Source organism: Hetaerina americana, unplaced genomic scaffold (assembly GCF_022747635.1).
Source record: "Hetaerina americana unplaced genomic scaffold, ioHetAmer1.1.p SCAF_2, whole genome shotgun sequence".
In the NCBI taxonomy this organism is placed as follows: Eukaryota; Metazoa; Arthropoda; class Insecta; order Odonata; family Calopterygidae; genus Hetaerina; species Hetaerina americana.
In genome coordinates this window covers 72,305,041-72,328,792 of record NW_027286763.1, presented here as the reverse complement: position 1 = coordinate 72,328,792, position 23,752 = coordinate 72,305,041, and the positions used below count along the sequence as shown (strand labels likewise).

General features: G+C 38.9%; 1 protein-coding gene across 1 annotated transcript in view; it reads left to right on the top strand.

Annotated features, from left to right (window-relative positions):
• The first annotated feature begins 4,052 nt into the window (after positions 1-4,052).
• Positions 4,053-23,752, top strand: part of LOC139687820 (very long chain fatty acid elongase AAEL008004-like) — a 54,384-nt gene continuing 34,684 nt past the window's right edge. The window contains exon 1 of the mRNA XM_071585132.1: positions 4,053-4,110. Coding sequence (XP_071441233.1) covers positions 4,095-4,110 — 16 coding nt within the window. The 5' untranslated portion in view covers positions 4,053-4,094. The remainder of the gene's footprint in view (positions 4,111-23,752) is intronic.

Here is a 23,752-nt window from a genome sequence, read left to right as displayed (position 1 = left end):
ATTGTATTGATAATGAACATACTGAAAACGTCACTAATAAGAAAAATCAATCGCCATACTCTTTCAAAATGCTTTGAATTTTAGAAGCCGCGAACACAATTCTCTATAAATCCACCGAGGATGGCAGTTTTTAGTATTATGTTCCACCAAAATTGAAAATTTACTTAAGATATTAGAATTCGTCCATTGATCAAAATAAAAATCGTGAAAAAAAACATCTTTCAATTTTACAAAATGATGTACTTATAGTTGTCCATTTATTATTTTCCTCATATGCTATCATACATTAATTGCCTTAATATAAAATATTAAGATGCGTGAAAATAAATTTTTAAATTAAAACTCCGAAATACCTAACTAAATATTGTCCAATAATAATAAAAATGTTTGTTCAGACTACGTTAAAATCTGTTAATGAATAACACAGGACGATAGGATGAAACCGCACCAGCTATCCAGTTATCTATGATATCGATTTCTTCGGCAAAATAATTTTGGTATAAAAATTAGAGCTTCAAGGTAAAATGATCGAATGATGATTGAAAGATAAATGGAAAATATTTTATCATTGAGATAAATTGAATTTATAAAATAATACTGTACCGGGAGTGCAGTGCCCATTTATTTGCATTCGAGGCTTCCGTGAAAATAGGACGATGGGGAGCTAATGGTTAATTCGTTTTTTCAATATCTTTACATTTTATTATCATTCAAATGGGTCAGACATTTTTCGTGGACGTACCAGTGACTACATTCTTAAATGCACATCAGTTCGGCCATTTTTAAATTTTCAACAACATCCATTTAAAACACCATCGCTCGTAAAGTTTTCTCATTCACTCGGCACATTCTTCGATTAATTTCTGCAGCACTATTCCCTTATGCTTGCAGGAAACGAATAGCGCTCGGCAATTCGGATTCGACGGGAGAATCAATTGAGGCGGTCATATTTGTGTCACTGCTACTCAGCACGGACTGACGACTTGAGCTTGGCAGTGGCAGAGCGTGTGGTGTAGGAAATGCTCTGTTGTTTACTAGGCACACCACCCGCCCATCGCTTGTTTGGTGTTTATGCTGTGCCATCGGAGATTGAAAAAAATTGCACATTCGTATTTTGCTTGTATGTCCTTTCTGTTTCCCCACATTTACAAACCCAACTTCCAAAATACTGCGTATAGCACTTCAACTTCTAGCTTAGGGATGCTTAGTTTAATATTCCTCTTAGCTAAATGCCTTCTTTCTCTCCACAGCACCATTCTGTTGGTTTAGTGTTTATCTTTACATTATACAATTGAAAACGGTATGATAATATGTGGAAAAGGCTATTCGGGTCTTCCTTCGGATCAGTTCCTCCATCGATGATGCCAAAGTTTCGTAAAAATAGTCGTTTTCCATTCTCAGGGCTGATGATGTCGAGACCCGCCATCAGCCAGCACTCAATTGACGGGGTTTTTTAAACCATAAAATTTTTTTGCGTTGCTCTGGTGCAAGAATCGTTCACCTTTTCAGTTAGCGTTTTTCATTGGGAACCATTAGGACAAAATGATGAAGAAGTGTAGTAATTAGTGTAAGCGGCGTGAAGAGCGAAAGGCAAGCTTATAATAAGCAAAATCTAGTCACTAATCCTAGGAAAAAGTAAACAATGATACTTTCGAGACTGCGAAATGGCCGGTTTATATACAGATGGCCATGCCCTCAGGTGCCCTCTGATTGGCCGGTGGATTCCCACTCCTTTCTTGTCGCCTTGATCTGCTTCAGTCCGGATTTCCACAGGTTACTGAGGGAGTAACACGTGTTTCGAATGAAAATATTTTCTTCAAGACGAATTTCAATTGATTCCTTGGTTAATCTTTCCTTAAAATTTTTCCCACGGCATAAGATTTTTGCCTTGTCCCATTGTATGGTATGGTCTAGTTTGATGGAGTTTCGTCGCGGATTTTTCCGGTTGGCAGAGCCTATAGTGTCTGCGATGCATGATACGGTAATTGTTATGATAATAATTTACATGATAAATCATTTAAAGATAATGACTGACAATCATTTTTCAAAGTTAACAAAATTTCGATTCTGGAAATACTCCTCCTCTGTCAATCCCTTTTGGAAGAAACCTATACCCACCCCTAGCTCCAAGCATTCATGCTGACGAGAAATTCCTAAGAGGGACCCTCACCTCAGGTGAACTTTGGTTCCGCTTCCTTTTCATTATTCACGTTCTCTTGAAAACGAAGGAGCACTCCAGTCGTGGAAAACGCTTTCTTTTGAATACAAAATGAGGAATGTGAAGGCAGCAATTAGAAGGTGATTGGAAGCACTGAGCGTGTGATGCTAAGAAAAAGAATTTGCACCTAATGAACATATTGCGTGACTAACGCTTAACGCTCTCTATGGCTAGGGAAGAGAGGGTAAAGAAAAAATCTCTGAACACGCTGAAAATACGACGGAATGATTGGCATATTTCGAGGTGCGACAGTTCGTTGAAGGCAATCATATAAGGCACAGTGAACCAGAAGAACCCTCGTGTGATGCATAATAAAAGCCATGAAACGAAAAAATAAGAAGATACAAAGGGGATAGCCCAGGGTTTCCTAGTCTTTGATCTAAATCTCTCTTAGCCGTAAACCAACTTCAGACGTCTACTTGATGAACCATTTAACGAAAACAAGTCATTAAGTACAAAGAAAAAAATATATAGATGAGATTCAATCATAATTATTTATCGGTATTTTGGAACTGAACACTTAAGTACAAAGGTGTAATAACAAAAATAAAAACCGGTAGGGTTATTTCTCTGGTGAAAAAAATATTCAATAAAGCACCAATTGAGTTCCAATAGATCCCATAAAGAGTCTTTAAAAATGGGAATTCAGTGTGCTATAAAATTTCTGGATTTTTAAATATTATGTATGTCGCATATAATTAATTATACGTCTACGCTTCTCCCGAGGTGTAGCCAGCGATAAGGAAATCTTGTGGGGAGTGACATGAAGCCAATCCTAGAATTGATTGATTTCGAGGAGAAAAAGAATAATATGGGCATTAGATGGCGCGAACCCGTTTGGTGCTGCATGAACTTTTGACACCCTTCCGTGAATAGAATATGCTTTCTTAGCTTATTTTATCCGGTCCGAATATTACGACACCGTGGTCACTTCACCCTCAGCGCTCATCAGGAACTGAAGTTCAGTGAAGAGCCAAAGCCTTCAGGAAGAAATGTTCCGGTGAGCGAAGCTCATCGTGGGTACAGTAATCATTACTGGTTATAATAAAATTACCGCTTGAATATTTTTTAGTATGAATGCCTTCTCTGACTACCAACTTTAAGATTTAGTTGCCATGATATGCTTTTACTACCTTCTTGGAGAACTTCGTCATGGGACCACAATTTTGAGCAAGTCTGCTCTGTGATCTACAGCCCCTCCAAAGGAAGCGTTAGTTCCGTGCGAAAGGGAGGTGGGGGTGACCAGGTATCACAAGATACCCAACCTTGGCTCCGACTTTGTTTCGCACCCCCATCCTCTTGTTCCCGACAGGACCTCCCCTAACCTGACCTTCATCCCCGCTTCGGAAACTCAAACGCCCGCTCACGGCGCTGTCCCATCTCGGTCCCCTTTCCCAATCCCTATTCTTCGGTCGCCCCTCCCCACACTCCCATCAACCGGTCTCTTCCCCACGCCCATTGTGGTGGGGATCGTGGACGCCAATCTCGCGTCTTTTCCTACGTCTGCTGTCCTCTCGGGAGTTCGGGCAGAGCTTAGTGCTTCGACCTTGGGAGACCTCCGAAAGGGACCGGCTGCGCGGTATGTGCATATAAAAGACTCCACACGGGCGCCCAGCTTACTTCCATTCAGCACCCCGCCAGGGATTCGTCTCGTCATCCTCGTCGCCATCGTCCGCATCGGAGATTTCAATTCTCGACGCCGCCCACCTGGTTGGTTGTGATCTACGGAAATCTTCACCGATCACTGGGTCCTCCAGGACGCCAGTCTGTGTCCTGCCTCAATCCGCCATCTAAGCCTATATTTTTATCAGATCGGAGAAAATCTTGAAAAATGGCGTTGTTCCTGTCCAACGTCATAACTGGCTACCAGGATCTTATGGATCACAAGAGTGGTGAGTTTGTGTGTGCGTCCCTGGTCTTGTTCAATCTTTCCATTTAAACTTGGCTCACGTCAGTGGGCCTCCACATACCGTGTTTGCCGTGTGTTGCGCCGAAGCGTCGATCATCTCAGTGGTGATCGGACGGAGAGGTTTTAAGTTTTTTTGAACTGATTTTTTGAGACAGAGTTGAATTTTTTCCGTCAAGTTTTTTTACTTCAATGCACTTTCCATGTCCCAAGATTAGTGACGCCCTACGCAGAGTAATAATTGAAACCATTAAAAATTGGGATTTAAAAATTTATTTTGCGTATTTTCGAACTCTTGGATGAAGCGAGGTTGACGTCGAGGAGAAAGACTTTTAATCTCCTTCACTGAAATTTAGTCGAACTGAGTTCAAACCAAGTTCACTAATGTATTGGGATCCATAGCAGCTGTACAAAACGATGTACTCGAGAAATCAACGCATATTGAGCAGCTATAGGGAATTGGGTAGTAGTCACCGAATGGTTATTAGAGACGGGCATTTCAGAGATGAGCATCAGCAGCGCTCTTGCGTGATTCGTTGGCAATAATTTTGCCCGAGTAATCTAAAGATTCATTAAATGATACCCGCCCATCTTGGAATTCCACGTCTGTAATGATTTATCTGACCAAATCGGATTGTAGGATGAATCTCTTACCAAACCTTACGCCTTTCAACACCATTAGAATTATTGTCAAAAAACAAGATAATTGAGCAGGTATTGTGGAAAACACTTTTATATATTCTTTTAGATCCACTTAAGGCGGAGGATCAGAATTTTGTAGTCTTTTTGATACTGGATATCCACGTTTTGAGTTCGACTTCTTTCACTATAAGTAGGCGTGTATTTATTATTAAGAGTTGTTAAATGGCCACAGTAGATTTTTTTATGGATCCTGGAACTAAACACAGCTACACTTCTAAGAGCTACATATACCCGACATTGAATAAAAGTTATGACATCCTGAGTTACAATAAACCATTCTTTAACTCCAAATACTTCCTGACTCCCTTCATTCCATCCATTAGGTTTATTACTTTCCTTCACATGCCTCGCTTACCAAATATTCTCCCCTCTTTCACCATCTTAAGTATTATATTGCCATTCGGTTTGCCCTCCTTACACTTCTCCCGCCTTCTTTGAACTCCTCCCAACAACCTCCTCTTCCCCTTCATCATGCATAGAGTATTGTTGTTGTTTTTAATATGTTCATCTATTTCAATTTTTCCATCGTCCTCAACACTCGCATCTCAAAAGTCTCCAACTTACGCTTCTCCTTTTATGTCAACGATCTAGTTTCCTGTCCCACACCGTACTGCCCTCCATTAAAAAATATTCAATCAACTTTTTTTACATTTAAATATTTCTATCACCAACTTCATCTAAACAAAAGCCTCTCTGCCTAAAGTAACTCTGTAATATCCTTAGGACTTACCCACTTTCTAAAACACTTCCTAATTAGGAGAGCTATTATATGTGCTCTATTTTATGTCCCCTTAACTTTAAGTTCAATCTCAGTCTTCCTATTTCTTGAAAAACTCATTAACTTTCTATTCTTTTGAATGATGTTTATTTCATACTTATAAAACTTATTATGTAATGCATTCAGCATTCATTACAATTCCTTAGCTGACTGGCTAGCTAAAATTTGACAAGTAGGCATATACAGACGCCAGGTATTTTTTTTAAATCTTCTGTTTTATCTTCATTCCTCATTGCTAATTATTCTTAATTGCACACCAATCCGAAAGGGGGAAAATAGCCTCATTAGTTGCCCTTGGGAACATGATTATTACTCTTTTCTTCCGAGTCTCTTCGTTTATCCGCTAATATCTTTTTAGATTGGCTCTTTTTGTTGTCGCTTACGGATATAATATCTCTCTTGATAGAATGCAATAATGTAAGCTAAATGATCGGCTTTGGGGCAAAATCTTTTGTGCAAGTGTCGCAAACTGACCTGGATTTAATACGGTCGGCTTGCAATCATCTATTTACTCTATGGCATTATACTGACAGTGAAACTCGATAGTGAATTTTATTTTATAGATAAGCTTCTACCGCGGGTATTATCACCACGGGTGCGGTGAGGGAACTCGATGTCAGTTTTACAAATATATTCAAAATGACGGTTGTATGACTGTCAATCCAGATTGAGTACTAAACATATTATAATAAATTATCATCTCCAGAGCGTGATATAAGATTGAGTGTAAAATAAAACTCAGATAGTGGATGATCTACGAAACTCTATCATGTGCCGTTACAATTTTGCCACACGCCGTTTCGACGTCACCGTTATCATCTCTCGTTAAAAAAATGTAAAGAATACATGAAAAACATTTTTTTCGCCGACACACACGATCGCAATTAAACTTCAGGTCCTTGCATAAAATAGGCCAAAAAATTGAAAAAAATGCCAAATAACCAGCTAATCAATTCGTTATTTTCTATTAGGACATCGCAAAAATGATCTTTCCTATATAATGTTCTATTTCCGTAATATGCGCTCGCAGAGTATAAAGTTTATTTCTCTTAGGAGGACGATAACCTGATACATCATTTGAGACGAGTAGAGCTGAAAAATGAGATGGCTCAAGGTGTCTCGATGATGCTATGCGAGCGAGAAGTAGGGCATGCTTTTTATTCGTAGAGAAAGTACTCATGTACTGACAGTGTAATTCCTTTTTTCCCGTGGTTGCAAGACGTTACGTAGTGCGTCCTTGGCGCACCGTCGCAGTTTATAATACTTAATTTTCTCCGTCCTTATTACTATGACACTTAATTTTGACGATGCTTTGCTTTCACGACCGAGTTATACGTAGATTGTATTAATGGATTTCTTTTTAAAATACTTTGAAGACTGAGGTAACAATGCTCCAAAAAACCCGACTTAGGTGAACCTATTTCACAAAAACAAAGATCCATGCCCGAAGCGGTATTCAAACACGCGACCTCCTATTTAAACGGCAGGTGGATTAACCATTGAACCCATTAGGTCACTCTTCTGTAACATTTTGGTTCGCACAGCGGGTCACGTTCGTTTTATCGGCTAATGATATTTAATTGGTCTCGCGAACTGAAATAGGTTATCATTTTCGATAAAAATGTTATCATTCATTCCGTTTGGAGCTGGCTCGTATAGGCAGTTTACTATCTCTAAGGTGGTAGTAATGTGGCTCGTGTTTAATTACTGTCTAACAATACGTAGGAAAGGGATGCCGATTAGCATAATGATTTACATGTAATTCCTTGAAGCAACTAATATCGTTAATTTGATTGGAGAATCAGCTTCCAAACCTAAACCGAAGAAGTATGCAGAAAATTCCTCTTCATCGTCATGTGCCCTCTCCGATTACTCCCTGCAATTGGGTTGTCTTTAATATGGAAAAGTGTGCAATTAGTGATGGCAAATTCTTTTAAATATGTCACTTAATGGATGCAGCCTGTGTGGATTCCGCGGGTTATTTAAATGGGGTACGTTTGGCACAGACTTTTTATCCTATACACCGCTGCCTAGAAACGCGGTCTCATAGTTACCCCTTCCTGTACGGAGGATATCATTATTCCACCAACTGTACGGAATATATTTCCTTGAAATCCGTTTAGAAGAATATATGATCTTTTAAAGTATAAATTATTATGGCTATAGCCTTATTGGAAAATATCAAAATCTACAATTTAACGAGTAATTCATGTAAGTTGCAATAGATAAAGACTCCCATAAATTTATATTTTCAACTACTTTAGGATTGATCGAAAAAGCGATATTATTTGATTGTAAAAACTCCCCGACAGGTGAAAATCTTGTGATTCTTTCGCATATGACCAGTATGGTCATTCGTTAAAATACACTTTCATAAAATTTCCCTTCCTTTCGTTGTAATTTTCTTTCTAATATTAAATAGTTTTAATAGGCCGTCATAGTCATTTAAAATACCTGTGTTCCGGAGAAGTTGTAAAATGAGAGCAATGCCTGCCAATACCCTATGCAGTAATTAGTCGTTCCAGGTGGAATTGTTCCACGATGAATAATGCGAAAATAAAAATTTGTAAATCAACATGAATAATAAACTTCAATAGCAGGGTTCTCTATCGCTGGGAAACCTAAGTCGCATTAAAGGATATTTTTCATGTGGATTTAAAAATTGTATTTTGACATTATTCTCCAAAGTAGTGTAAAAATAAAAATGATGCATGCGGCTGTATCACATCAGGAATGAGTTTAATGCAGCTATAGCTATTTTTTCTGATGATTGAGGATTTCCAAGCTAACAAGATCGACACCCTATTCTCCGCGTTTGTATTAAGTAAACATGCCTCGCAAAAATTGATAGCCATAATGATTATTTTTTGTTTGGGTCCGTGACATCAATTGAAATCGAGAAAAATGCGTCATTGGAGGAAAAAAAGGCCGATTTTTTTCTTTTTGCGCTCCTGGGAATCGTAATTATTTTCCAATTTACTGTTTCCCGTGCCCTTCATCTTTCTCCCAAATGAGATCCGCACCGCAGATCCAGAAACGGAGTTGTCGGCCAATGATTCTCCGGCGTCAAGGTCGCGTGCCCGGGCACTGTGAGGGGGAGGAGGCATGCAGGTATAATAATGGGCGTCTACTGATACGAGTTCGGTACCTCTGATTGTAATTTCTCCATCAAGCAGTGACCGCACCTAAGATTATCATGAAAACGCGCAGTCTCCTGAACTGATGAATATCATCAGCTTCCGACACACAATTTAAGCATTTATAGACTCGGAATCAAAATTGTTCCAACATAAGTATCCAAACCGCGACCACATCAATCCAAAGGTCGGTTTGGTAAGTGAGAGTAGAGTTCAACTTGTACCAATCCCAACGGCGTGCAAAATTCTAACCGCATATAAAAATCAATAACATTCCAGACACATGAGCATCATCCCATATACGCCTGAGGATTCGGCAGGAATCTGCAGCATTAATGAGGAAGAATATCTTTCATGAATGATAAAAAATATGGTATATGAAAGTACACTTGGAGACACTCTTAAGTGTGGGGTCTAAACTAGCCACGGAAAATATGCATATTACGAGCTCGTATTAATGACGTGATCGGGTGACCGCGAGTAACTCCCGTGAAAGAACGCCCCTAGTTGGAATGAAAAGAAATTTCATCCCTGCGGACGCAAACCCGTGCGTGCAAAAACAGGAAAACGTTTTATATTTGTATTTTTTTTAATTTCTCATTATTGCAGGATAAAATTGGCCGCACAACACACAACGTTTGTCGAGTATCCTTTCTAAAGAGTGAATGCGTCAAATCACCAGCGAAGATGCATGCATAGAATAATCTCAATGAATATAGAGGGTTGTTTGCACTTGGACGATGGTTTCTCTTGGCTTCAGCCACAGAGTGGTAGGTTTAGTGTCATAAAAGCGACGATCGTTACTCTCATTTTGCCGGTCACAATTCCTATTTCACGGTATCATCCTTAGCGCTCTTACGCAAGTTAACATTTACGTACTGTCCACTATACTTTTGCTTATGTGGAAATTGGTAATCCCTCCTCTTACGAAACCAAGGTGGTGGTGATGCGATAAGACAAAATTAAACACATCAAATATGCCAGAATTATGTATGCATATACATCTACATCTACTTAATACCCCGCAAGCCGCCGCAAGGACGTGTGGCGGGGGGTGATAGGACACCACCCGTAATTTAGAAAAGAAAAAGAAAAAAAAACTGCATGCAATAACCACAAAATCATATATCCAAAAAAAAAACATGGCATACATTCATGCATGAACACTTACACCCCACAAACATGCAAACACTCAATCTACATCTTACATACACATGCACCTGAAAGTATACCTACAGTTTTGCAGTGTTTAACTTTGCTCCGACTTGTAAATTCAATGTTTTCAATATTTCTAAAGTTACTTCGGTTTCTTACTATTATGATTTCTGATTGTTCGGGGAAAGAATGAGTATTTGTACCTATCTGTCCTGGAATTTATCTCCCTTAGTTTATCTTTGTGGTCTGATCTACCTAAGTAGTGTGGGGCCATTATAATTCCTTCAGTGTCATAGTTAAACTCGTTTGTTCTGAACCTTTCTAAAAGTCTAAGCCTCGCTTGTTCTCTCCGCACTTCAAGTGGTTCCCAGCCTAAATCCCCTAAGAGACCTGTCACACTTGTGTTCTTATCATAACAATTTTTAACGAATCTAGCGGATTTTCTCTGGACTTTATCTAATTCTTGTTGCCAAATTTTCTCCCACGGATCCCATGTATATGTATGTATGCATACATAATTATGTATGCATACATACATATATATGTATACATACATACATCTTCTTACACATATTATATATATAGAAATATAATATGTGTATATAATATATATATATTTGTAACATTTTTGTGAAAGTCTAAAGAAACACAAAAAAAGAAAAGAAACTAACTAGGTATCGAATTTTATTTTTTGTGTGTTTCTGTCTTTATCTACTAGTGCTAACTTCATATACATTATGTATTTATGTGTGTATATATATATATATGTGTGTATATATATATATATATATATATATATATATATATATATATATATATATATACCATAAACACAGTAATCAACCCGAAGGTCGGCTTGGTAGGTGATGGTAGAGTTCACCCAGTACTAAGCCCGACGGCGTGTGAAATTTACACATCAGGGTATTATTAGAGCTTATAGCTTGGATATAAATATATATATATATATATATATATATATATATATATATATATATATATATATGGCATTCGTACAGCATGACTTGCGCAGAGTTTCGACGTACCCCAGGGATTCCACCATAAGAAATACATACACTCGAAATCGAAGCCCACAATTTCTCTTCCACCATCAACGTGGTGATTTAAGAAGTATCAACCCTCAGCACGCTTACCAAGCTCACAATCACTCAAACGCGACCTATAATTGATTTAAGGAGAAGAAACTCCTTGCAAGGGTCAATTATAGGTTCTCAGGCCTGTGATCCAGAACTTACCCCTCGCCTCTCAGTGCTTCCCTCACAAGGTCGTTGGACACAAAGCTGATGGAAGAAATTACCTCCTATATATGGCCAACCATCCCTTTCCAAACGATTTACAGCATCTTTCAGGATGTTGTGCCTCTTAATTTGATTATTGAGCTGCTCCCATTAAGCATTTAAGTTACAAATTCCCGAATTTGGACAAGATTTAGAGCAACAAAAATTGGTGGTGATGTTTCATCCTGATATTCCAACTGTTTGCCGGTTGAGCAAAATATTTTGAAAATAATCGAGACATCTAAAATTAGGCATCTAAAATGTCTTGGTAGCGTAGTTGGTAGCATTCCTCTCCGAAAAGTTAGAAGAAGGAGTCGAATATTTTGCAACACGGCGACTTGGCACTAATGCGTGCCCTAGCAACATGGGAACTATTTCGCCTGAGGAAAGGTAAAAAGTTGTCGGTAAGAACTTCGTGTTCCTTGATGCTCTCTCACGCGTTCCAAAGCAGTCTTTGTAGAGTTTTCCGGGAATTATTACCTAAATTTAAGAACTTAAATTACTTTTTCCGACCTCCACGATTTCCTTGTCTTCTGCGAATATTCCTGGCCTTGAAGAAATATTGCGTTCATGTGTCTCTAGATACATCAGTTTAAAATGGCAGGAATAGGTCAATTACTCTTGTCGTGTGTTACGGTGAAATTATTTCATGGACACTAAGGTTTTCCTACTTGTTAGGAAATTACGTTTACTTTTCACTTTCGTGACTCTAATAATTTATTCGCCGAGAACTGGGAAAGTGTATCTATTAGAACTAATTTTTTACCGTTTGAAAGTTAAATTCGATAGGGAAAAAAATGTTATTAAGCCAATATTTATCCCTGATACGGCTGATGAGGTCCTTGATTAATTGAATTTAGAACATTTTTTAAAATTAAATATCACGTTAAAAGTGTTAATAGTGAGAATGGTGCATTGAAGAAGCTTTTCTTCTGAATGATATCATAGAATTGAACCCAGGTCTTCTATGTACCTAATTTAAGATGCCATTTCCTAAATTATTGCCCTTTCTTTGTTCAGATTCACATTCATTCATTAATTTTTCAAACAGTATGCACACTAATACAAGTATCTAAATAATTATCATTTCCTTGTTCTTGGAATCTTAGATTGGCGTTTACTCCTTTTTGCATATCAATAGTTTTCTTTTACTTCCTTTTGCATGCCGATAGATCTTTTTCAGATTTCATTTTTAAGAGGTTCCAATATTCATTCTTTTCAATTACTGCGATGAAGTACGGTGTGGGCGGGTACCCCAGGGTTATCATCGCGTTAAGCTAGAGGGGACCGGTTATCAAGTCTTCGTGATACTAATTTTAAAGTTCCCTCAGTACATCAACTCGATAACGATTTCCTTAGCTATATCGAGTCACGAATGGAAAATATTTTAGAAACATTTTAGAGTCAGTGCGGCGATGTTGCTCGGTCACGTGAGACAATGATTATAACCTAGTCTCCTCAGCAACCTTGGAAAGCCATAAAACTTAACTATGGGATCTGGGATTAGCATCCTGATTTCAAGTTTTATTCTTGAATATATATTTCATTCCATTAGTAAAAATACTGAATGTTAATCAACATCATTCTCATGGGGCTGTTTGTTTTTGTCGCGAGCTGCTACTTGATCTGAGTCCCAGTTTGGTATTCCATACCACACGTATTTCAGTAAACACTGGTGTGGTTGTACTTAAAGAACTAACTATATTTATTCAAAATATCTTGGGCATTAGGTTTCAAGGAAAAATAGAGTAGGAAACATATGGACAAGCCAAATGGGCAAGTCAATTTACACTGAAAATGAATGTTTTGGCGCCACCACCATCGTCTATCTTCTCGTGATTTCCATTTATTTGTGTCTGTTTGACTTCCGCCGAGAGATTGCGACCTTTTTCTTTGTCTATTTCTCCTTCACTTCCTCTCCAACAGCCCTCCAGAAAGAGAGTGCCCAAGCGGCTAGACGAGAGACAGCGGCGCTGGCTAATGCACTGTGCATTCACACGGGGCACCTGATACCATAGTTTTGCGACCGCCGAGGATGTAATTCACGTTTTTGTTACGCAATCGCGGCAGTTTAAATTGCTATGGCAATGAAGCTAAAATGACAGTATTTAAGGGACTTCATATGGCCTCGAGCTCGCTTCCTTTCCCGGAAAATATCCCTCCTCACGCGGCTCAATTAACATACGTATGGTGATTGGTACCCAGCGTTTGGCGATTGGCCGTACTAAAGTGACCCCATAGATCGTAAGAGATGATGATCGATCCGTGATTCGGTCGTCCGTGCCCGGCGATGCTTAACAGTTGCGACTGCTTGCGGTTCACGGTTCCCAATGCCGCAGACTAGTTCAGGTCAGTGCGGTCGATCAAAATGAAAAAGAAATCACTGCGCTCAAGGTGTAATGCTATACGCTGTGATTCAGAACTTGGAAATCTATCACTGGTTGCAAAATAACGGCTAAGAATGAGCCAAAAACGGCCGAATGAAGTTGAATTTTGCGATCACGTCATTTGGATTGTACTAGACAGGCAATTAACGCAAGGATTATCCTTTAGATCACTTATGGTGATGATGGCAAATATCGGGGATATGAAGAAGGTATTTGTTCTGAGGAAAATACATTTAAATTTGTTCTCCTTGATATAGATTTTAACTTGCCTGAGTAATATAAAGTTTAATCTGATGCTATAATGATATGAGAAAATGTAGGCTGAATATATTTAATTATTTTATGAATAGGTAGCTGTGGCATGAAGTGTCATAGAGTCACGACATTCATTCTAATATAATTATATACGGCCCCCAAACTTGTGATATTATTTGGATATGAAAATATTCCTAAATTATAACAAAGCACAATAAAATGTAATTATATTATTTGTTTTCAAAAGACGAGGTATCATGAATCAGGTCAAACTAGAACCAATATCAACAATTTCAATTGCTTCTCAATCCTCTTAGGTAGCTCGTTCTGCAGAGTCCATATTTAACGGTTAAAAACAAAACGGTAACGGGTTTTTTAACGAGTTCTCTGAGTCAGCATTAAGTAAGCGGAAGAGTCCTGAGAAAATTTCATGCAATTTTATAAGGGAACTATAATTATGAAATATTTGAGAAAAAAGTGTGATGTATTTATAATTTATAAGCTCTTCCATCTATTCCACGATTTCACATGAATGACGCGAGTACAAAATTGCTACTGGTAAATCAGAATAATTTGTTTCATGCCACTTTCATGTTTCTCATTTTTTTTATATCACCCAGAATCAAATGCATAATTTAATTCCAATTATGCTCTAGGTGATGCCTATAATTTGTAGTCAATGAAAAAAATATGAAAGCAGTGAGATATGCGTGCCTAGATGAATCATTTCGCATAGGCTTATTTGAATACATATCCAAAAGGGTCATGCAATATCTACCTGAAAAATCTTATTCAAGGCTATCAATCAAACTCATTGACAAGTTAATTATCTATGATGGAAAGCTTGTCAATGAGTTTGATTCTCTCCCTAGCAGTTACCCCAGGGTTGCGTATGGTGTTCGCTCCAATGGGAAGTTTGAACTCACATCCCCTATGATCCTAAACGTAAGGGCAACGACGCCGATACCAGCGATGAAGTACCATAAATTCGCACCATTGTGATTCAACGAAACACCTTCAGCAACAATGGCATCAAAACCCATAAGAGGGTCACGCACTAACCGCGGGGTGTAGGTCTTGTATCGCCTCCATTAACACGTTTTAAAGCCCCCTCTCTCCGGCTACGCGTACTTTCGCTCCACTCGCCGCAAGCGGTGTCGTTTCAGCGAATTTCTTTTCTTTTGCAATTCCAACAACGCCTCCGTTGATAACGGGTCGTGCTTCCATCCTCCTCCTCCTCCTTTCGTCTGGGTCGGCTCGATTCGCTTTCGTCGGCGGGAAAAATAAAATGAACCGTCAAGTTCGCCAGCGCCGAGTCCGAGGGGGTCAGCTACACTTTTACTCGACGCGCTCACGTGACGAAACAACCGAATGACGTGGGTGACGCGAAGGCGTTCTTTTAACGTTGAAACAAATGGGTCGCCCGTACAAATGGCAAACGGTGCGCACCTCAGGCCGTGTTACGGCGGGTCATGGAGAAGGCGTGGCGACGTCGCCCGCGACCATTACGATAGACAATGGGATTACGAGAGCCTGCATCAAACACACTCGATTACGACTATTTACCTGCTCCTAGGAGTTATCAGGGGAGGCGATCGACAGCTGAGGCCATTTGAGCCTTTAAGAATAGGTGTATAATGTGGTGAAGTTAGGATTTCAGTGAATGGCGGTAGATTGGAGAGAAACCCGGCGTCGGCAAGAGCTTACTCTGAACGAAATGCGCCAAGGGGTCCACAGATTCAAGTCACATCCGACGGACGGCGTACTCCAATTCCTCCACTTAGGAATCGGAATATCACCGAAAAATTCTGCCATCGGGGTTAGAACTTGGGCTTTTGGGATAGGAACTCAATGCACTAGTCATCACACCTCGGAGCTTCTCCCAAGTACATTTGGCGTACGCTGTATAGAGTGTATTAATGAAAGAAATGAATTACATCCTTCAAAACATTTTTAGGTTACTTTGAGACACTCGTATTAACTATATGGCATTTTTATAAGATTACCACTCTCTGTTTTAGACCTAAGTGTATTCTAACCATTTCCGATGATAAATTAGGGTCTTACCGTGCTAATTTACATAAAAATTGACATCTTAAATCCAAAATCTAAAATCCAAGGTTTAATGCATATTTATCTGGCCTTAGAGAACTATCACCAGAAATATTGCGTATGAATGGTGCAACAATGAACGTCGTTCACACGAAAAACTGGTATTATGTGCGCAATTATACAATAGTTGACATAAGACACAATAATGATGACATAAGAGTACTTGTTCGCCTTTGTTTAAATGATATTAATTTATTTGGGAGAAAATCAGCGAAAATCTCAATGTTTCAAAAATTGGCGCCATAGAACTAATCCAAAATATGTTTCAGAGCTCGTTTAAATATTGAAAATTACCTCAAAAAACTTTTAAAATGTGTATTCACATCATTACGAAATGCGCATAAATGGGTGTTACATTAATTTCATCACGCGTCATTTTTACATGAACTAACCTAACACAATGAGTCCTGCATGCACTATCGACTCTCCTTAAGTGTATGCTATATGGAGAAGTCAAAACTAACCTTCCAATCGGTAATACTTGATTCTGATGGCGTGGTAGCATAGTGGGTAAACTCTCGGCTGTTAACCGGAAGCTTACCACTCCAAATCCGGGGTGATGTCTGCGTACATCCTCGTCTAAAATGCAAGCGGTACAATCAACTGTCAATTATCATTTTATGAGAGCCTACCGCAGGCACAGGGAAATGAACTCCCTCGAACCTAAATATGTGAATATCACACCCCTTTGAGCTTAGTTCGGAGTGAGCTCTAGCTTTCACCTGTCAGAATTAAACTTCGGGTTGGTTATTTCCCTCGAGAAGATATGCCGCTAAGATTCTCGAGTTGGGTCTGAGTTGGCCAGTAAACAAGGGAGTCCTAAGCATATGGACAGGAGAAACCAGTATAATATCGGATATAGGTACCAATATCAAAAGAATCCTCAGGTAAACTGGCTATTAATTAGCTGTAGAGATAACTAATATATTTAAGTAGCCGAATTCTCCAAAAAGGAGAAAGCGAATTCACCCAGCGGGGAGTATTTTGGACGAAAATAGGCATTGTAGTAATAACAAGGAGAAGAATCATCAAAAGGGATTTTCACAAAAGGAGGTAATTTGTTACCGTAACTCTGAATAAGACGGCAAAGAAAAAATAAATGAAGTCTTCGCTGAGGAGAGTAGCTTTTGAGGGTTCGGTCTTTGTGGAAAAAGGATGAGGGTAGATTGAAGGACTCGGAGATATGGGTACAAAGAAGAATAGAAAAAATAAGTCTGTGAGAAAGGAATACAAATAATTATTATAGATGGTTAGAGAAGAGAGGAATTTGTTCGGGACACTTTGAGGAAGAAAGAAAAAGTGGGTAGTGAGAAATTTAGAGGTAGAGAGAGAAGGTTCGAAGGAGATGAAGGAAAACGGTATTTCGAGCAGGTTGAAATATTGCTGAGTTCTGAGAGGCTAAATAGGGTTGCAGTTTTGGGCCAGAGGTTTTTGTATTTCTTACAAGTATTAATAAATTCATTTAGCATCAAACCATGCTGTCTCAATTTGATTATACATGTATAATCCAATAATACAAATAAAATACAAATAAATACAAATAAAAACCAGTTAAATGTAGAGAAATTTTCTATTGATATACGAATAATGTACTTGTAATGTATGTATACCAATGATATGATGATTGGAGCTTTAACACAATCAATAACTATTTAATAGTACGACTGTTTAAAATAAATTAATTGATATTAAATCTTCAGATTTCACCAGAGCTTAGCATTTCGCAATCTATGTGCATGGTTATTGTTGTGGCTTAATATGCCAAAACTGGGGTGAAAAAGGATTACAAGTCATTGGGGTGCAAATTTGCGCGAGTGACCTCGTCCTATTAGGTACCACAATTCATTCCAAAATTTCAATGGTCCCTAATTATCTTAGTTTTTTCAAAATGTATTTTCTCGGTGAATTTAAGCATGAAACAATTAGGGCATCACGGCGCGTGAATACACCACACGTACTTCCAAGCGGTGGAGCGCGTGGCTTTGCTTATCAAAGGTAGTCTTCTGAAGGAATTCTAGTCTGTTTAGTCAGGTGAAAGCAGGCCTGAGGTCTTACCAGGCTTTGGTTTCACTTGTGTCATTTTGAAAAAAATGTCAATACTGCCCTATGGGCCGCCGATACCTTCTTCGCCAAGGCTGCAAGAAGGCTGCAATGTAACACGAGTAATAAAGAGCCTGGTATCCTTGGATACCGTACCTCTCATTACTTTTAAATGTTACAGGGATGACTCGGCTAACTGAAGCCATGGATAGTAATAAAAACATCTGATTATTGGAAATTACACATATTCCGAAATAATAAAATTTGCCATTTTCCATAGCGGTTTATTACGTAATACGAGTTTCGATGCCATTATCCATCATCAAGTACAAACCGTATAAATACCATCATGTACAAAATATTTTATGCACGATGATCATGTATTGAAATACAGTATACGTAATCAATCTCTGCGGAAAAGAATAATTTTATTATTTCGGAAAGGACCCAACCATGATGGGCGTTGCAAATTATATACGATCGACCCATGATCAAACGGAAATGACAATCAACACCTTGGCTCGGGATTTGAGACGTGTGCATGGAAAGAAGAAGAGGAGGTGAGGTGAATGGTTGCTTTTGACGTATGTGACCAGAGCACCAAAGGTGTGGTGTTGTTGAAGTTCATGGTAATGTTTTGACATTGTGATTAGATTTTGAGGATGGTGTAACCGGCGGTTAGGCAGCCTGAACGATAAGGATTTGATAGGAATGATGACCGAGGAGATGAATTCGGTTTGAGAAGAATGGTTGAGATGGTGTAGGAAATAACAATTTTTCTCCTAGATTATCCCTGGTGGTATCCATGGTCAATGAAAGTCAATATTCGAAGTGTTATAGCTTGTAAATTACGTAGCTTGCTGTGCACTGGTAAGTGACAAGACTGAAAGCGCGAATGAAGAGTTCTTAGTAAAATTGAGAGTAGTTTTGAATGTGCGTGACCCCAGTGAAGGCATACTAGTAGGTACATATAAGGAAACATGGTACAAAATATTCTCAGACCCAAACCTACAAATTACGATAGTTCATTATTTACTCTACTGACTATCTACCTCCCTTCACTTCATCCAAAATGCTTATTTTTTCCTTGCTCCACCCCGAAGTCCAGTGTTATCCCCTCTATTACTGTCTAAGGCAACCAACAAACCAACCACTACCTCTCAGTATCTCCTGCATCCTTTTCTCCTATCCTTTTCCAATTTCTCCCATAAAACCTTCTCTCTTACCCTACCATGCCTAAAACTTCATTCTTTGCTTTCCTTTCTATTTCATTTTCTCCATTCTTCTCCACATCCGCATCTGAAACACCTCAAATCTACCCTTGTCCTCCTGCTTTATCGACCAATGGTCTCTACCATATAAAAATGCGTTCTATATTTAAGCTAAATGCACCATTATTTTCTTTAAATCCTTAACTTAGGTGCCGGTCATTACCTCCCGTCTCTCTGGAAACCCTAATTTACCCAATGAAATTCTTCTTTTAATATCCTCACCACTCTCCCCACCGACATTAAAAAAACTTCCCAAAAAGTGAACTCTTTCATCTGTTCTAGTCTATGTCCTTTAATTTAAATGTTTATCCTAGCCTTCTAAAAAACCTAGAAACCTTCGTCAAAGTGTGGATGATCCTTCGGAGAGTTGGGATAGTAAGGAATGATTATGGAATGTGCTGAAGCGTGTGTGAAAAAGATTTTGCGGAATGGCGAATGAAAGGCAATGCCTTGTGAAATGAAGTGAACGATTCTGAGAGTTCAAACAAGAAGCATATGAGGTGATCTCTATAGAAAGTTACGCATGGTTGTAGATAAAGGTAGGGAAGCTTTGAGGATAATTTGGTTAACAAGAAAAAATGAACCAATAAAATCGTCTTGAAAAAACTAAATATATGTTAGGACACAAGCGGAAAAATGCAGAGCGATTTTAGAGAAAATAAGTTATTTCGGTGATGGAAATATGAATGAATACAATTATAAATAAAGGAGTGATATTTTTTTGGATGAATGTGGAGTTTGAGACTGTTATAATCTCAAACTCCACATTATTATATATATTTTTTTAATCTATGAAATTGTGGCGCAGAGTTTGAATCAGCCAACGTTATCGGACGGTGAAAATAATCGCAGAGAAGTGAGGTAACAGCGGAGAACATTTTAATGACTGCAAAAACAGTGGATGCAGATGATACGTGGGTTGTTCATTAAGTCAGTTCATATTTAGTTAGCATTTATGGATTCGAAGAAGGCGTGCGACAGGGCAACTAGATGGGACTCGTGAAAGGTTTTGAGAGTTAATGGAGTGAATGCGCTTATTTATATTCATTATTTCAATATAAAACGATCAATGAATATAGGCAGGAGCAAGATTGAAGCCTAGAAACTTTGAGTGGGCTGGTTAAAAGTATAGAGTGCTGTGAAATAGTACGTAGGGTCGAGTGTATGTCCAATTTTTCACGAATAAGTGTGTGGAAGAGAAAAACGGCTAAGTGGGTGGGGCGGGTAAAATGATAGCAGATGGAAAATATGCATGAAAGTGATGAAATATCGATGAGTCAGAGCGTGGAACATCTACAGGTATCCCTGAAGTAAACGCCATTGAGATCACAGAGAAATAAAATTGAGGGTAAATTCGGTCAAAGTGAAAGCAGTTAAGTTCGATAAGGATTTTTTTTTCTGTTTGCCATGGCAGATGATTGGCGTGAGAAATAGGAGAGGTGAAAAGGCGTGCAGATTCCGAAAGAAGGATTGTCGGTTGTGTGTGTGTGTGTATAGAGTACGGTTTCGGGCGTGAATTCCTTCCCGCCGGTCTCTGGTCTTTTTTTCGCTTTCACGGTCCCGAATACCGAGAAAAGTTGGTCGGGTAATCGGAAAAATCGACTTCTCAAGCCGAGCAACACCCACAATGAGAAATAAACGCACTACTCATCAGGTATCTATTGAACATTTTTCCTATTGATCGGAGTCTAAAGTTACAATGTAACACGCCGCCAGACATGCATGCGCGACACCAGAATCACTTATCACATGTCCAGCTAATTTTAGCCCTTGTAAAGCGAGCACATTTGATCACTGAGAACAGAAAACTGTTTGTATTTACACCGAGATATATTTATTTTCACAACCCAGGACTGCAAAGTCATCTTCAGGTGAATTACCTTAGATCTCCATAGTCATTTCACCTTAAGATGACTCTACATCTTATATTTTTATAATTTTATCTGCTCAAGTTTTACGTTGACCTATTACAAATAGAAGTGTCTAGAAACCTCTGAAAGACTGCGCTGGGGCCAGGAACCCGGTTGCCTCACCTTATCTATGTTTTTTCTGTTTAGTAGGATTTACTGTTACAGCCATTATTACAGATGATAAACGAAAATTAAATCAAAAAGATTACTTCGGGAATTCTCGAGGATTCTCGGGAAAAACGATTTCCCGTTCTCGATTCCCGAAGGTTACAAAATTTCGGGAATTTAGAAACCTTAGTGTGGAGTATATGATTAATGCTGTTATAAGTTATCGCAGGTACAAATGCACCAAAGTGTATTCCTCCGAACATTATTGGAAGAAACTTAGGCATTAATCCAGTGAGATAGTCGCTGGATGGTTGCTGAAATGGTTCGAACCACCTAAGGGCATATTCCGCCAAGTATATTGTCCATTTTCATTCCTCATTACGATATTGTAAGAAACCTAACAGTGTAGTACACTATTCATTACTGGTACTGAGCACCTTGGACTGTTTATCTTGGCGCATTTTGCGGTGAGTAAGCCTTTCCTACTTTTGCCCAATTCTATCCCGTCAAATCAACAGAAAACGCCTCTGCTAACGGCTTCGTATAGTTCTCGTATCTTTTTCACTTGAATCTTTTGTCTCGAGCGGTAAGAGCAGAAAATGCAGCGCGCTTAATTTTAGTACTTTTACCGTTCGACTATAATTATTACAGCCCTTGGAATTTCCTTACACAGTGCTTCATCTCCCCCTCTTGTTTTCACATTGTCTTAATTACGAGTCTCCTGATCTCCTCGAGCCTCCTCTTGTAGGCTTTCCTTTAATTCATCCTTCGCATAAGAGGTTTCATTCTGTCCTCTCTTCATCCGTACAATTCGTTATTTATCTCGTCATTCATGCAATTAATTTAAACCAATTACCATCTCAGTCTCCAACACCAATTCTCGAACGCTTCCAATCTTTTTGGAACCACTATCCCAACAGTTTACTTCTGATCATATCAATTTGCGATTGAAGTCTTAGCGCACTTCAAATAATGCGTTCATCTAATAAGTTGCTCAAGTACACGGCCTCTATTTCTTTGAGCCCTCCAGTGGAATCTCCATAGTAAACAAGTTCCCAGAAGCCAATCCACACCCATTTTAGTCTTCTTTTTATCACACGCCATTCTGTCACTAAGCTTCTAAATTAAGCTCGCTGACGTTTGTTTAGAAGAAGAATACCTCTCATAAAACACGTGAGAAAATTCCCAGGGGGAAGGCTAAATGCTCCGGCCTCAAATCTATTTCTACGGCTCTGTTACTCTCCCATGCACCCGCGACGCGAGCTACACAATGCGGAAAGTTTGACTGTGGAAAAGAGTTTGGGAAGGATTGGAGATCCTTGGGAGCGGCGACAGTCCCCGGCTCTCCCCTGACCTCGCCGCACGGAGTTCAGGGATTCAGAGTAGTAATGAAACTATTGCGCCCGGTCGCTCCCGGTCACGTCAGTCGCTTCCGATTCGGTTCTCAATTGTGTTCCTCCGAGAGCGCAATTCAATGATTAGTTATGTGTGTGTGGAAGATTAAACGGGCACAACAATTATTATAAAACAATTCTCTTTACGTCACTCTTTTAAAATTATATACCAGCCCGTTGCCGGCTGCAACCGTTCATGTCCACCGTATCCCATTTGGCTGTTATTTGTTTACCCTGTTTACCCGTGGTGATAAGTCAGAATAAGTTGGCAATTAAGTTAGCACAGTTGATTTTTATCTATTTAAACCTTATTATCATTGTTTTATATTCGCACCACATTACCGGCCGCTCCCGTTCGCGTCGGTACCTTCCGATTTGACCGCATTTGTGTTCCCACGGGGAGGTAATTCGAATTAAAATGAAAAGTTAAGACGCGAGATTGTGTAAAGATTAGTAAAAAAATGCGTTTTAAACTGCACATTAAAATAAATGTGTTGTGATTCCAATAATCCAATAAACAGCTTGCTTCAAACTTTATTCCGTTTGTGTCTAGAGAAGTTATCGCGAAGAAAAATTGTCAAGTGCTTAAGAGTTCTGAGTAACCCTTGGTAGCTTTTTCTGCATTGGTTAATTTTTTATAATATTTTAGTACATTATTTGTTATGAATAAATGGTAAATTACGTAAAATAGCATAAAATTTGACATTGTTCAAATCAAGAGGAAAGCCAAATCTGACCAGAAGCGAAATTTGCCCAAAAAAGTCGATGAATCTGGTTGGGAAGAGTTCCCCTTCCAACAGCTCTTGAACACAGTCTTTGGGTGTCAAAATGTAGCTGAGGGAAAGGAAAGGAGCAGGTTTCCTTAATGGAATTTGCGCGTAATCCAAGGAAATGGTGGTATTCGGTAACATTCTCTGTCCGATTGGAATTCCCCCCTCATGCGGGTATCTCCCATTCTATACCAACCTTCTCTTCGCACATCCTAGCAGCGGGAGCAAAATTAAAAAAAAATAATCATTGTATTTTTAAAAATTATAAAAATCGTGAAACAATAACTTACGATACTCATACAGTAAAAAATCAA